The sequence below is a fragment of the Ammospiza nelsoni genome, chromosome Z, assembly GCF_027579445.1.
Source record: "Ammospiza nelsoni isolate bAmmNel1 chromosome Z, bAmmNel1.pri, whole genome shotgun sequence".
NCBI classification, from domain to species: domain Eukaryota; kingdom Metazoa; phylum Chordata; class Aves; order Passeriformes; family Passerellidae; genus Ammospiza; species Ammospiza nelsoni.
Window position 1 is genome coordinate 83,865,574 of NC_080669.1, and position 13,057 is coordinate 83,878,630.

Below are 13,057 nucleotides of genomic sequence, written 5' to 3' on the forward strand. Positions count from 1 at the left end.
GTTCAGCAGTCCTGAGAAGTTCAGCAGTTGTGGTGTATCATAAAACACAAAAACTTTTGTCAGTGCTGACTGCTTTGCCTACATAGAGAGAATAAGTGTAGGGTAATAATGATTATATGCATAATTTCTGCATTTGTCACTTAAAGGTGCTCGCAGTCTGTATTAATTCTCAAAACACTAAACATTTTTTTTTAAATTATACATTATAATATTTTAGTTGTAGTTTCTGTAGTTTTGTAGATAGCTTCTGGCTGTCTGTACCAGATGTAGAGTCATTGTGTCACCCCAGCCCTGGTGAAGACCCTTTCCTTGAGCTGAGATTATTTAACTTGTACAAAAACTACTTAGTTAATCATAATAGAGGGCTTTGCTGGGAAAGTTATTAAGTCTGAACTTCTATGCATAAATAATGGCATAGCTGGATGGAGCTCTGAGCTCTGGAGGGAACCCAGCTCTAGAGGAAAGTGTCTCTGCCCACGGCAGGAGGTTGGAAATAAAGGAGCTTTAAGTTCCTTTCCAAGCCAAACTTTTCTATAAGGGTCCAAAGGAGGCCATGAGGATGGAGAATGGTCTAGGAGTGAAGCCTTAAGAGCTCACGTGATTTGCTAGACCTGGAGTAGACTGAGGAGACACCTCATCGTGGTCTTCGAGATCCTCATGAGGGGAAGACGAAGGGCCGGTACTGATCTCTTCATTCTTGCCACAGCAATGGGATCTGAAGGAACCGCAGGAGGCTGAGTCAGGGGAGGTTTAGGCTGGATTTCAGGAAAAAGTTTTTCTCCCAGAGGGTGGCTGGGCACTGGAACAGGCTGCCCAGGGATGTGGTCACAACACCAAGCCTGTCTGAGTTTAAGAAGCATTTGGGAAATGCTCTCAGACACACGACTCCTACCATGCAGTTGGGGCATTCTGTGCAGGGCCAGGAGCTAGACTCGATGATCCTTCTGGGTCCCTTCAAACTCAGGACACTCTGTGGTGCTGTTGCGAGGCTCCATCCCTCTCCGCCCTCAGACGGCACAGGAGCCATCCCGCCGGCAGCCAGCCCCGCAGCCACCTCGCCACTGCCCGCTGCCGCCGCCATGTCGCGCGCCGTGCGCCCAGGCGCTGGGAGGGAAGCGGGGGCGGCCGCGGGCCGGCGGCCATTTTGGTCAAGGGCCGGCACCGCTCCTTCCTCCCTTACTCAAGATGGCGGCAGGGGCGCATGCTCGGAGCGCGGCCAGGGAGGCCGGCACTGCTGCCCGCGAGCGCTGAGGGGGCGGGCGGGGAGCAGCAGCGGCGGCGGCCATGGGCGAGACCGAGAGGCTTTATTATGTGTACAGCTGCGACCTGGACATCAACGTACAGCTGAAGATGTGAGTGAGCGGCGTCGGGGCTCAGAGGGGAACGGTCGCTGCCGCCCTGGGAGGGGGTAGCGGGCCGCCCGCCCCTCGGCGGGGTGCCGTGGTGCCGCAGCCCCGCCGTGCCCGGGGACAGGCGGTGCTTGCTCAGCTCCGGTGCCGCGTCCCGGCCCGCGGGGAGGCGGCGGGCGAGGGGCAGGGCTGGAGCTGTGCTGCGAACGTGTGTCAGGTGTGCCGTGTCCTCAGGTGCTCCAAGGCAGCGATTGTCAGTGCTGGCTCCCAGAGTCTCTCACCTGTCAGAGAATCGCAGATTGGTTTGCGTTACAAAGACCTTTAAAGCCCATCCTGTTACACCCCCTGCTATGGACAGGGACATGTTCCACTATCCCAAGCTGGTCCTAGCCCCATCCAGCTTGGCCTTTAACGCTCCCAGGGATGGGACAGCCACAGCTGCTCTGAGCAAACTGTGCTCGGGCATCACCACCCTCACAGTAAAGAATTCTTTCCTAATTAATCTAAATCTACTCTGTCTGAAGCAATGTCCCCCTGCCCTGTCACTGCATGTTTCTGTAAATAATCTTGCCTGTTCTTTCCTGTAAGTTCCCTTCAGGAATTGGAGGGCCACCGCTGTGTCACCGCTCACTCCTGAGTGTTAAGGGAAGGAGATAAACTGGTGACACTCTTGCTGCTTGTTTGCATGCTCCTGTGAAAGCGTGGTGTTCTTACTGGGGTGTTCTACTGTAGCAAGATCCAGGTGCTGCAACATGTAAATATATTCCTAACTGAGTGTGTGGAAGCACTTTTGTTGAAGCTGGATTTGCCTTACAGTGTTTTAATTTTTCGTTTGTTTTTTTAAGTTTCTTTACTTCATCACAGCAGTGAGAAGTTTGAGAAGTAGGAGGGATGTGGCTGACTCTCAAATGTACTGTGCCCAGTGGTGGTGCATTAAAGTATCTTGCACTTTTCTGGCAAACTAACTTGGAGAAGCTTGTTAAGGGTTGTTTAATTTCTGAAAAAGTGATGGTGATGGTAGTGGATGGTGTGCCTGCTCATGACAAGGGTTGGAACTGGATGATTTTTAAGGTCCCTGCCAGCCCACACTGTTCTGTGCCATCAGGAGTCAGATTCATGTGACCTCTTTGATAGTTCATTCCACCAAACAAAATTAAAACTAGCAGTTTTTTTTTTTTTATTTTAACGCATAGAAGTGTATGTCATCCTTAGAATGTACAGTGTCAGTTCTGTGCAAGTAACTTGTTAATTTACTCTGGAATGGTTTTGTGGAAACAAATAGATTTTTGTTTAGTGGAGGATTGATCTTACATGTTTGCCCATCACCTCAATTATTATTTTTTTTGTTTGTTAGTTTTTGGTTTTGTTTTAACTAGCGCATCCACAGACAGATATCTAATGTTCATGTCTGTTTTCATTGTAGTATAGCTGAAGCCTGAGAAATTCCATCAATTCCTCTTAATAGTAACTGTGCAAAGTGCTGCAGGGCTTTGACCAAGTTTTATTTGAACAATCTGCTTAAGTGAACTTTATTTTGTTGTGGATTTGAGAGATGACTGACTTCCAAAACCAGTCATACATTTCATAGATCTTAAAAATTTACTTACCATAGTTGTTTTGGTTTTTATTTTTCCAAATAGTGTTTGAAGCACTCATAATCTGATGTTTGTTTTGTCTATTTTAATAATAGCAGCATATGTCTTCTCATTTATTGTTGCCCTACTTAAGCTCTGTCTGAGAATCCACAGGTTGTACTAGAAAAAGTTGCCTGCATTTAAAAGACAAACAAGTAATTCTTGCCTTCCCTGCTTTTCCCTTCACCCCCGCCTAAATCAGTGCAGCAGTACATTCCATGTTTGCTGAGCATTTCACATCCTGAGTTCCTGTCTGGTGTTTGGATTTCACTACAAGTGGTATTGCAAAGTGAGAATAGCCTCAGTTCTGGGTAATCTAAGTATAAGCTGTGGAAATGCAATAGGATTTCTACTGTGGATGGAATAAATTCTGGTTTACTTATGTTTTCTTCTTTTCCTCCTCCCCTGCCCTCTCCCCCGTAGAGGAAGTCTGGAAGGGAAAAGAGAACAGAAAAGCTACAAAGCTCTCTTAGAAGATCCGATGCTGAAGTTCTCGGGACTGTACCAAGAGACTTGCTCTGACTTGTATGTAACCTGTCAGGTGTTTGCAGAGGGGAAGCCGCTTGCTCTTCCAGTTAGAACTTCCTACAAGGCTTTTAGCACTAGGTGGAAGTAAGTGGCTTGCCTTTTATTTCATGTTCTTCATAATTAGTGGGGCACCAAGTATTTGTTTCTGTCAGAAAGATTTGATTCTGTTGTCTTCTATAAAATGGCTTATGCTTTTTCAAGTGTCTGTATAGTTAGTGTTATCCAGCCAGCACAAAAACAACCTTTTTCTGTAAAGGGTAAGTGATAAAATTGTTACTAGTGTTCTTGGGCATGTCCTGCTACTTCAAGTAACTTCTGGGGCCCGGAGTGATACATTTTCATGCTGTTCACTGACAGCCTGATCCTTGCTACTCAGTATCAAGCCAGAATATTTTTCTTTTGGGGTATAGCCTTTAGTCATGGTGTTTGAATAGTTAAAGCTCACGGGAAAATAGTCCATTTGCCCTAAGAAATTTTCATTTAAACTAATAGAGAGTAACTTGAATTGTAAAGCTTTTATTTATTATTTAAACTTACAGAGAGTAACTTGAATTGTAAAGCTTTATAACTAATAAATGGTGTTTCTCTGCAGCTGGAACGAATGGCTGAAACTGCCTGTGAAGTATCCAGACTTGCCTCGGAATGCTCAGGTGGCTCTGACCATCTGGGATGTATATGGACCTGGTAAAGCTGTTCCTGTGGGAGGAACAACAGTCTCACTCTTTGGAAAATATGGGTATACTGCTTTTTCTTCTCATTTAAAGCTCACCTGTGAATAGTAATGTGGCATGGGTTATGAGAGATAAGTTTTTAAATATTTTCTAAACTAGGTTAACAGTTCCATGTTTGAAAAATCAGATACATAGGTGATTTGCTCCTGATTATTCTGGAGTGTAATTTCACACTTGCTGCAGTGTTGTATAAAATAAGTGCTCTATATAACACCTTTTTTCTTTTTTTTGTGATGATCTACAAGCTTGGATTTTAAGATGGCAAGTGCTGAAACCACTTCACATCTACACCCTTGTACTGCATGGATGCCAGTACTGATTACTTTAAAAAAAATATTTGATTGGCTTGCAATTAGGTTGTGAATGCACTGTTATTTATAGGGGATAAAATTTCACTCAGTAAATCAGCAATTTTCAAAGTTAATATGCTATGATCCAGTAAGAGGGGTGTTCAGTAAATTTGTGGATGGTAATACTAAGGTGGGCAGGATTGCAGTAATAATCTGTGTGGTGAACAATACCTTGAAAGAATCTTACCTAAGTACAAAGGAGACTGAGAAAACAGGTCATGGTCTAAGGAAAATTAAGAGGCACTGGTACTTCTTTGCAATTGATTGTTATCACATACAGACTGGGGAGCAGCTACCCAGGAAAAGACAGGAACAGACTTGCAGAGTGAATCTTAAATTTTGTGTGGCTCAGCATCATGGTGCTCTTGTAAAATGTGTGAATAATGTTGACCACATAAACGGTTTACAAGTATGTGCATCAGAGACACTTCTGTACCCTTTTCTTTTCCTACCCTTTCCTTCTCCACTCAGCTGGGCTGTATTCTGTTCTTTCTAACCAACTTCAGTCAAATTTCTGACTACTGGGAGTCTGTATCATTGCATGTCTAGAAAGTAGGTGGGATGGAGGAAGTGTTATGCCTAGTCAGGTTGAAAAAAAAGAATGTAGGAACATTTTTCTAGGGTGTATATAGTGCTGGAAATTGGGGAGAAATAGCCTGTTTTGTCTTGCTAGTGGATGAGGAGTAAGACTTCACTTAGACTGAAGTGCAGGAAAAGTTTAATCATTAGGAAAGCTGCTCTAATGATGCTTGAATGCAGAAAGTGACTGTAGAGAAAGGTTGTATCTCTCTCATTGAGGATGCTGCTTGAACAAAAAAGGATGAGATTGCCTTAAGGCAAAAAATTGAACCTGATCAATTGGACTGTGCCCCAAAGACTACTGGCAGCTGTTAAAGCATTAAAGCACAGTAACTGGAAAAAGATAAAAATAAATTTCAATTATAAGTCTTACTTCCAGCATGTGGAACTCAGATGAAATTGATGGAGAGAAACCAACAAAAAATTTTTGTATTTTGTAGTTTTTAAAAGAAAACCCTTGTAGTAATGCTCCATGAAATGGTGTGTAAATTTGAGGTCAGATGGTCTTTCTAATTGTTATTTCTCATTTTTAATGGTTCACCTTTTAAAATATTCCTGTCAATTGTATTTACCTGAAGTTATTAGAGCAAAGCGATGGGCTCTTGTTGGCAAAGGTAATGGATGCACTTGATTTCTTGGGGCATCTTTTATGGCTGGATCAGCACAAATGTGCAAGGTAAGCAGGGTTTTGCAGAGAAAAGATGTGGTCAGTTACCCTGCAAAGTTCTGTTCACTGCACACTTTCAATTATCAATTCAATTTCAAGCATTGATGGAGAAAGTAGTGTGTGTAGAGTTTTTGGCATTTTTTTTTTCTTGGTATGTTTTTATTATTATTATTATTTGGCAGCTCAGAAAGCTGCTTTATGGCTATTGACCTTTGGATGCAACTTTGGTAGCTTTTCAGTTCATTTTTTTCATACTGGCAGAGCTATGGTTACTGTTACAATTTGCAAGTCAAGAGGAATACTTTCTGCTTAATTACAAATAATAAAACTATGAAGGTCGAGCTTTCTCCTTAGTTTGTGTTTGTACCACCCCACTGGCTTTGGGAATTACCCATTTTTCTTCTGCTTGCTGAATAAGTTATCTCTGACTTCACAATTTTCTTCTAAACTCCATGTGCCAGTAAAATAAAGGTTGTAGAGAGCACAAGGTGCAAGGCACTTGTGCAGTAGAGTTCAATTATACAATTTTGTAGTTTTGACAAAGGAAGCAACTTCATTTTCTTGCAGCTGCTGCTCAACTTTGATTCCTGACAGCTGTATTATATTGAGTTTCCTGAAGTGATTCTGCATTTTTCCCTGCAGTATGTTTCGACAAGGAATGCATGACTTGAAAGTCTGGCCCAATGTAGAAGCTGATGGCTCCGAGCCCACCAAAACTCCTGGGAGAACCAGCAGTACAGTCTCTGAAGATCAAATGAGCCGCTTGGCAAAGGTAATGGAATAGCAAGTAACCTTTAAAATGTATGTGACAAGCATGCACTTCACTGGGGAGAAATGAAGACAGCTTCCAGTGCTGTTTTCTCACGTGATAGCTCCCTTCCTTTGGTTATTTAGGTGTTTCACGGGATTTATACAAAGGAGTAAGGTAGATCATACTTAATTGCTTCTGAAGTGTTTTTTTAAAAAAAACTTCTATTACACATAGCAGTTTGTTGGAACAACTTAAGATCTAAATTCTTTGTAAAGAATTAAAACATGAAAATGCCTTGAAGATGCTTAAAGACAAAATTCCATCAGGTTTAATAAGAGCCTCTCCTAACAGTGACTTGTGAGGACGCCTGAGTTTCTTTCAGAGACCATCCCTTATCTTTGAGGCTGTGTGGAGGAGTGTTCAGAAGTGGTGTCATACCTGTACATTAGAAAGAACTTGAGTAGAACTGCGGAAATTAACCCAAGTTTCATTCATTTAAGCTCATGAATATTACAAAAATAGTACATTACTATTTTTGCCTCCAAGCTTTTGTGGGCAGAGTATATTCTTGCCCTCAAAACTACTGAAATTGATCCGAGTGTGTTAGTTACTGGGCTGTTTTACTAGAAGATCTCTGATAATTCAGGTAAGCTTACCCCAAGCTTAGTCCACCTATTCAATGAGCTTTCTTCTTAATCTTGGTCTCCCAGACTTTATGCAGACCTTTGTGGGACTCGCAATAAAAGACAGAACCATTTTCTCATAAATCTAGAGATTTATGACAGTGATTAACTTTCATTTAAGGGTCTCTGTTTCATTAGTGTAGTTTGCACTGAATTTATAACGGAAAGCTCATTAAAGCCAGTGATGCCCCATTTCTTGATCATAGTAGAATAAATGCCCTCTGGCCTAAGGAGTCTTTGTAAAAAGACACTAAATATCAACTCTTATTTCCAGTTTGTCATCTGGTTATATGATGGATGCTCCGGGTTTCTGGGAAAGACTTTGAAAGTGTAGGCCATGCCTTTCATGTTAGTTCTGTTATACAGACATTATCACTCACTCTCTCTAGCTCAAAAAGCATAAATAAAATAGAGTACTTCAGTCTTAAAATAGATTATTCTGTTTTAGCCTGTTTTGGCATTTGGAAGATGATGACCCAAGGCTTCTGAGGAGTAGGAGGGAATTCTTTCAGATCCTATTTGAGAGTTGTAATGGCTAACAGAAAGCTAATAACATCACTGGCCCCATTCTTTTCTTCTGAAAGCTGTTTTGGGAGATGCTAATTTCTGAAAGAGGAGTGTTTTCACTGATATTTTGTTGGGGTCCTTTTTATAAAACAATTTTACCACCAAATGCTAGGGAAATTAGGGTTTCTGGGTAGTGTGTCTATGGGAGGTTTCATTTGCACAGCTGTTTACATAGCAGAGGAGGTTCTTGTGTCACTCCTAAATAGCTATTGCTCAAACGCAATCAGCTTCAGTTCTTCTGTGACTTATTGACCAGTTTCTGAATGCCTTCTCATACTACTCTGTGTGAAGGTATATTTAAATATAGGTAAAAGAGCTAGCACTTAGGTACATACATGGCAAGTTTGTGTGGGCTTTGTTGTTCTTGGTTTGGTGGTTTTTTTCTGTTTATTGAACAGACTTGTCCAATGTTGTGCTATTGATTGACATTGGTACCAGAGCCCAAGCTAGAGTCTTGCAGATAAGAGGTAATTTTGGAGAAGAGCTTGGGAAGAATCTTTTCTCCGTCTGAAAGGTAACTCCTTTCTTGACATGCTTCTGAGTTTATGTCTGTATGTGTTTCTTATTGATACATAGAATTTGTATAAAACCAGTGAGTAGGTAGTCAAAGAGTTTTACCTTACCTTAAATAATTGATACTGTGGCAAGTCTCCCCTTTCATGTTGACGTGCCATGTGGTTGTGCTCTGGCAAAATACATGAATGTTGCTAGTAAAACTGCTACTGATGGAAACACCATGGCTTTGCATTCTGGAGGCATTGTGAATGCAGATTTTTTGTGTACTAAGGAGTATTAATAGGAAGAGTATTTTAGCATTCTCATACATGAATGACATTAAAAGATTTCTCCCATGAGTGGTGTTAACTTTTTCTACTTAAAGTATTCTTAAGTTCTTTTTGATCCGTTCATTTCCATCATACCTTCTGCTGGCTGAATGAAATTAGGTAATAGTAATGTTGAGATACTATCTAAAAGGATGCATCTTACTTAGTAGCAAATGATAAATGCTTCTTTCCCTGAAGGGGATACTAGCTTCTCTCTTATTTTAAACTGTAATTATTAATTCAAAACAACAAATTCTTCATGTGTATCTATATCCTCACAGATCTTCCAGGTCTTGTATGCAGACCTAATTAATTCCTCTATTATAACTTTTTTCCTCTATAAGGGAGGTGTAAAGGTTTAAAATATTAATAATTTTCTTCTGAAATACACAAAATAACTTTCATTTTCTTTATTCTCTAGTGCAGTGAACAAGAAAGTGAACTAAGAATTTGTGACCAAGTTTTTTTCTCCAAGACCTTGATTACACAAACTTTAGCCCAATATAGTTGTGCCTGTACTATTAAACCATCAGTTTAGTGAGGATTTGAGAGCGAATAATGAAACAGTAAAATTGGTACAAACTCTTCAATTCTCTGTCTTCATAATGACTTTTATTTTTAGTGTGCCTCTAGTGTTGAGCTATGGAAGGTCTAGGGCACATATCTGACAGACTGTGCAACCTGGACATCTCCCAGTGTATCCCAGTCTTAAATCTTCTGTGTTGGTTTTTTGTACTAATGCCACCTCCAGTTCTGTGTGGAAGCAGCAGGCTGATATTGTGTTTTCCTGCATCCAGTACCTTCATTCCTGCTGTCCTAGGTCTCTGTATCGCCTGTCCCTTAGCTGGGCAAGAAGTGACAGTGTCACTGTATGGCCTGTTCACATTCAGATGCTCATGGGTGGGCAGGCTAAGCACAGAACAAAGTTAATTAAATAATAACCTTTCCCCTAAGAAGAATAATTTTGAGGGGTCTCTTTGCTGGCCACTTTCTAGACAGATACTAATTTCTTTGGGAGATGAAGGAACTTCGTGTCTTCTAGTCTCTCTGCATCTCTTGCATTCTGCAATAATTAATGATTTTTTTGAAGAGTACTTGTCATTTCTTAGCAGCCAAAAAGGCTGTCTTCATATTTGTATGGTCTTCTTCTGAATAAAAAATTATCATAAAAAATTTCATTATGAATAGTGTTAGTGTATCATACTATACAAGTAGTATGCTCTCATCTTGTCTTCCATTCTTAAAGAGTCCTTTAAACAACTATATTGCTATTGCTACAGCTGTTTGTAAACATAGGAATAAAACTTGAGCTTACTAATTGGATGACTAAAGGAGAAAGCAAACTGTCTATGACTTGCTCTAAGATCTTCAGTTGACCCAGTTATGGTGTCAGTCTGGAAACAGCCTTTTCTGTTAAGGAAAGGCTGACACAGGCAGAAATATTCAGTATAGATAGTTTATGAAATACTTTATTTTTGTTTGGCTTGGTGAGTTTTACTATATGAAACATAGTAATACAAAATGGGATGTCTTTTTTATGGGACTTTAGTTAAGAAAAAGGTTCCTCTTTTTGCTGTGCTAAAAATGCAAAGGTGATGTGCATGGGTAATTATTGTGGTCTTTGCTGGGATTGGTATTTTAGATTGTAGACTTATTTTTATGGCATGGTTTGGCTGTTGACGAGGTGTGTACTATGTCACTACGTGTCTGCTATACAAGGTGAGTACAGTTTTTTCAGTTCCTTTATTTTTTTTGTCTGATTTCATATTAATATCTCTGTTAGAACTTTGGTGTTCTTTTTCTTGCTCTGAGCAATTTAAATGTTATCATTGTGGTTTTTTTTCATACAGCTCACCAAGTCTCATCGGCAAGGTCACATGGTGAAGGTGGATTGGCTGGACAGACTCACCTTCAGAGAAATAGAAATGATCAATGAGGTAAGTCATTGTAGGGTCAGGTTTGGAATCCTGGGGGTTTTGTCATGCTAATATGAACCTTCACTTCTTTAGGAGACTTAACTGCTTGGTTTTATTTCCTTCAACTGCCAGTGCAAATGGTAAAGGAAAAAGTAATTCTTTGGAAGCTTAAAGTTGATTTTACTTTAGCAATAATAAGAATCACAGAATAGATTGGTTTGGAAGGGACCTTTAAAGGCCATCTAGTCCAGCCCCTCTGCAGTGAGCAGGGACATCTTCAATTGGATCAGGATACTCTGGGCCCTGTCCAGGCTGACCTTGAATGGTTTTGGGGCAGAGGTTTCTACCATCTCTCTGGACAGCCTGTGCCAGGGCCTCAGCACTCCCACAATAAAATCCTCTCAGTCAGTCCTTGTCTAAAGTCCCTCTCCAGCTCTTCTGCAGGTCCCCTTTAAGCCCTGGAGCCTCCTCTTCTCCAGGCTGAAGAATCCTAGTTCTCCCAGCCTGTCTCAAAAGCAAAGGCACTGCAGCCCTTGGGGGCATCTTTGTGGCTCCTGGACTCCCTCCATCAGGGCCACATCTTTTTCCTGTTGAGGCCCCAGAGGTGGATGCAGCTCTGCAGGTGGAGTCTCACAGTACCAGAGGGGCAGAGACCCCCTCCCTTGACCTGCTGAGGAGCAGCTCAGCTCAGAGCTGGTTTTGAGGCAGCCAGTGCATATGGCCAGCTTATGTCCAGCCTTTCATCACCATGTACACAGCTGTCTTAGCTGTTTTCAGCTTCAAGTGAACTTGATCATGGAACATAGACTTTATTAATAATTTGGAACAGCTTGAAACAAACACTGTTTGTTAGGCATGACTAACTTATCTCTAGTATTTTAGGTTGTGATGGGGAGCTTTTTTAACATTTGACCTGTTTCTTGGCTTCAGAGCTGTTCAACTTTATTTTTTTAACTTTGGGTGTGGAGAAAAGACATTTGTAGTTTTGAACGAATATTTTTTAAAAATAAGATAATCTGATAGTTTAATTCCTAAATGAGGTTTTAACCCTCATTGATCAAAATCAGCTCAAACTGTTTAATTTCTTAGACTCATCTTCCATGAAAGAACTCTGGTTTTTCCTGTGCCCTGAGATCTTTGTTGCCTTATTGGTAACTGTAGATTTGGAAGTCAGATTTTTTTTTAACTGAAATCTGTGGTTTTATAAGCCTCTATAAATATTTTGATGTTTTTTAGAAATTAGCCTATCATCTTTTTTATCCTATTTTTCTCTTTAGCTTTTTCTTTATCACAGACAGTAAAAATACAGTGAAATAAAATTTTTTAGACCTGTGCTTTAAACCGCCACTGTCTATGGTGGAAAGTCAAGCCAGTATGCATGCATTAAATGAACTGAAATTACATTACTCATTGTTAAACTTCTTGCTTGTTTCTCACCCAGATTTTAAAGTTCTAGGCACTTCTTCTAGGTAGAGCATTTAAAAAATGCATACATAAGCAAATCTTCCTCTGAAGATGAATAAGCTGCAAATCTAATCTTGTAGTACAAGTTTATTCTGTCTCTTTTATGGTGTTGGTTTAAAAAAATTATTTGTTTTTCCTATATCTTCTTTTTTTTACTTTGATGTGCGTAATTATAGGATGATTTAGACAAAAAAGCAAATACCAATTACCCACTGGTCATCTTATTATTCTGCATTGCATTTTTTATACCTTTAGCCCACAGCTGGAAGCTGCTGATGAAGACAGGTTTTTGTCTGTGAAGTGTGAATATGTGTCACAAAGTGGGAATGTAAGGTAGTAAGAATGTCAGGAAGGAGGTGATATGGTCTCAAGTAGTTCTGTGAAATGATTAACTAAATAATTGCTGCAACAGCTGATAACCTAATTAATCAGTTACAGCACAAAGGAAGTAGGGTAATTGCTGTACTGAGAATGCTGAAGATTGATGCCCTGCAAAAAATTATACACATTTGTGGTGGCTCTTTCCTCAGAGGGAGAAACGAAGCTCCAATTTTATGTACCTGATGATTGAATTCCGTTGCGTCAAGTGCGATGATAAAGAATATGGAATAGTTTACTACGAAAAGGTATGTGCCCTGCAGGCTTTATGGTTGTCTTTAAAAAGCAGCATATGCACCTAAAATGAATGGGTTTTTCTGCTGAGATGAAATATTCTGCTGCCGTAGAGCAGCAGACAGCTGTCAGTGGCAACTGTTTATGTACATACAAATCAGATACTATAGATGTAACATGATTGCAGATGTCAGTCATTTGTGTAATAGAGTTCAGGATTACAGAATTTAACAAGTGTGAGTGATTAAAAACTTTCTGATTTATAGTTCCTTCAGTCATCCAGCAGTACTTTCTAAGTAGGTGTATGTAAAATTATGACTTAGATCTGGAGGATATGTACCTGTATTGAGTGTTAACTTTATAGAAGATGAGTTATTAAAACTTCACACAGGAGCTCTGCTG

The 13,057-nt window shown here is 40.4% G+C and overlaps 1 protein-coding gene across 2 annotated transcripts in view; it reads left to right on the top strand.

Moving 5' to 3' along the window:
• Nucleotides 1–1,283: 1,283 nt before the first annotated feature.
• PIK3C3 (phosphatidylinositol 3-kinase catalytic subunit type 3) overlaps nt 1,284–13,057 on the top strand; it is a 66,545-nt gene continuing 54,771 nt past the window's right edge. For both annotated transcript variants that reach the window (XM_059491918.1, XM_059491919.1), the window contains exons 1-6: nt 1,284–1,352; nt 3,407–3,595; nt 4,104–4,247; nt 6,481–6,610; nt 10,514–10,600; nt 12,574–12,669. In XM_059491918.1, coding sequence (XP_059347901.1) covers nt 1,285–1,352; nt 3,407–3,595; nt 4,104–4,247; nt 6,481–6,610; nt 10,514–10,600; nt 12,574–12,669 — 714 coding nt within the window. In that variant the 5' untranslated portion in view covers nt 1,284. The remainder of the gene's footprint in view (nt 1,353–3,406; nt 3,596–4,103; nt 4,248–6,480; nt 6,611–10,513; nt 10,601–12,573; nt 12,670–13,057) is intronic.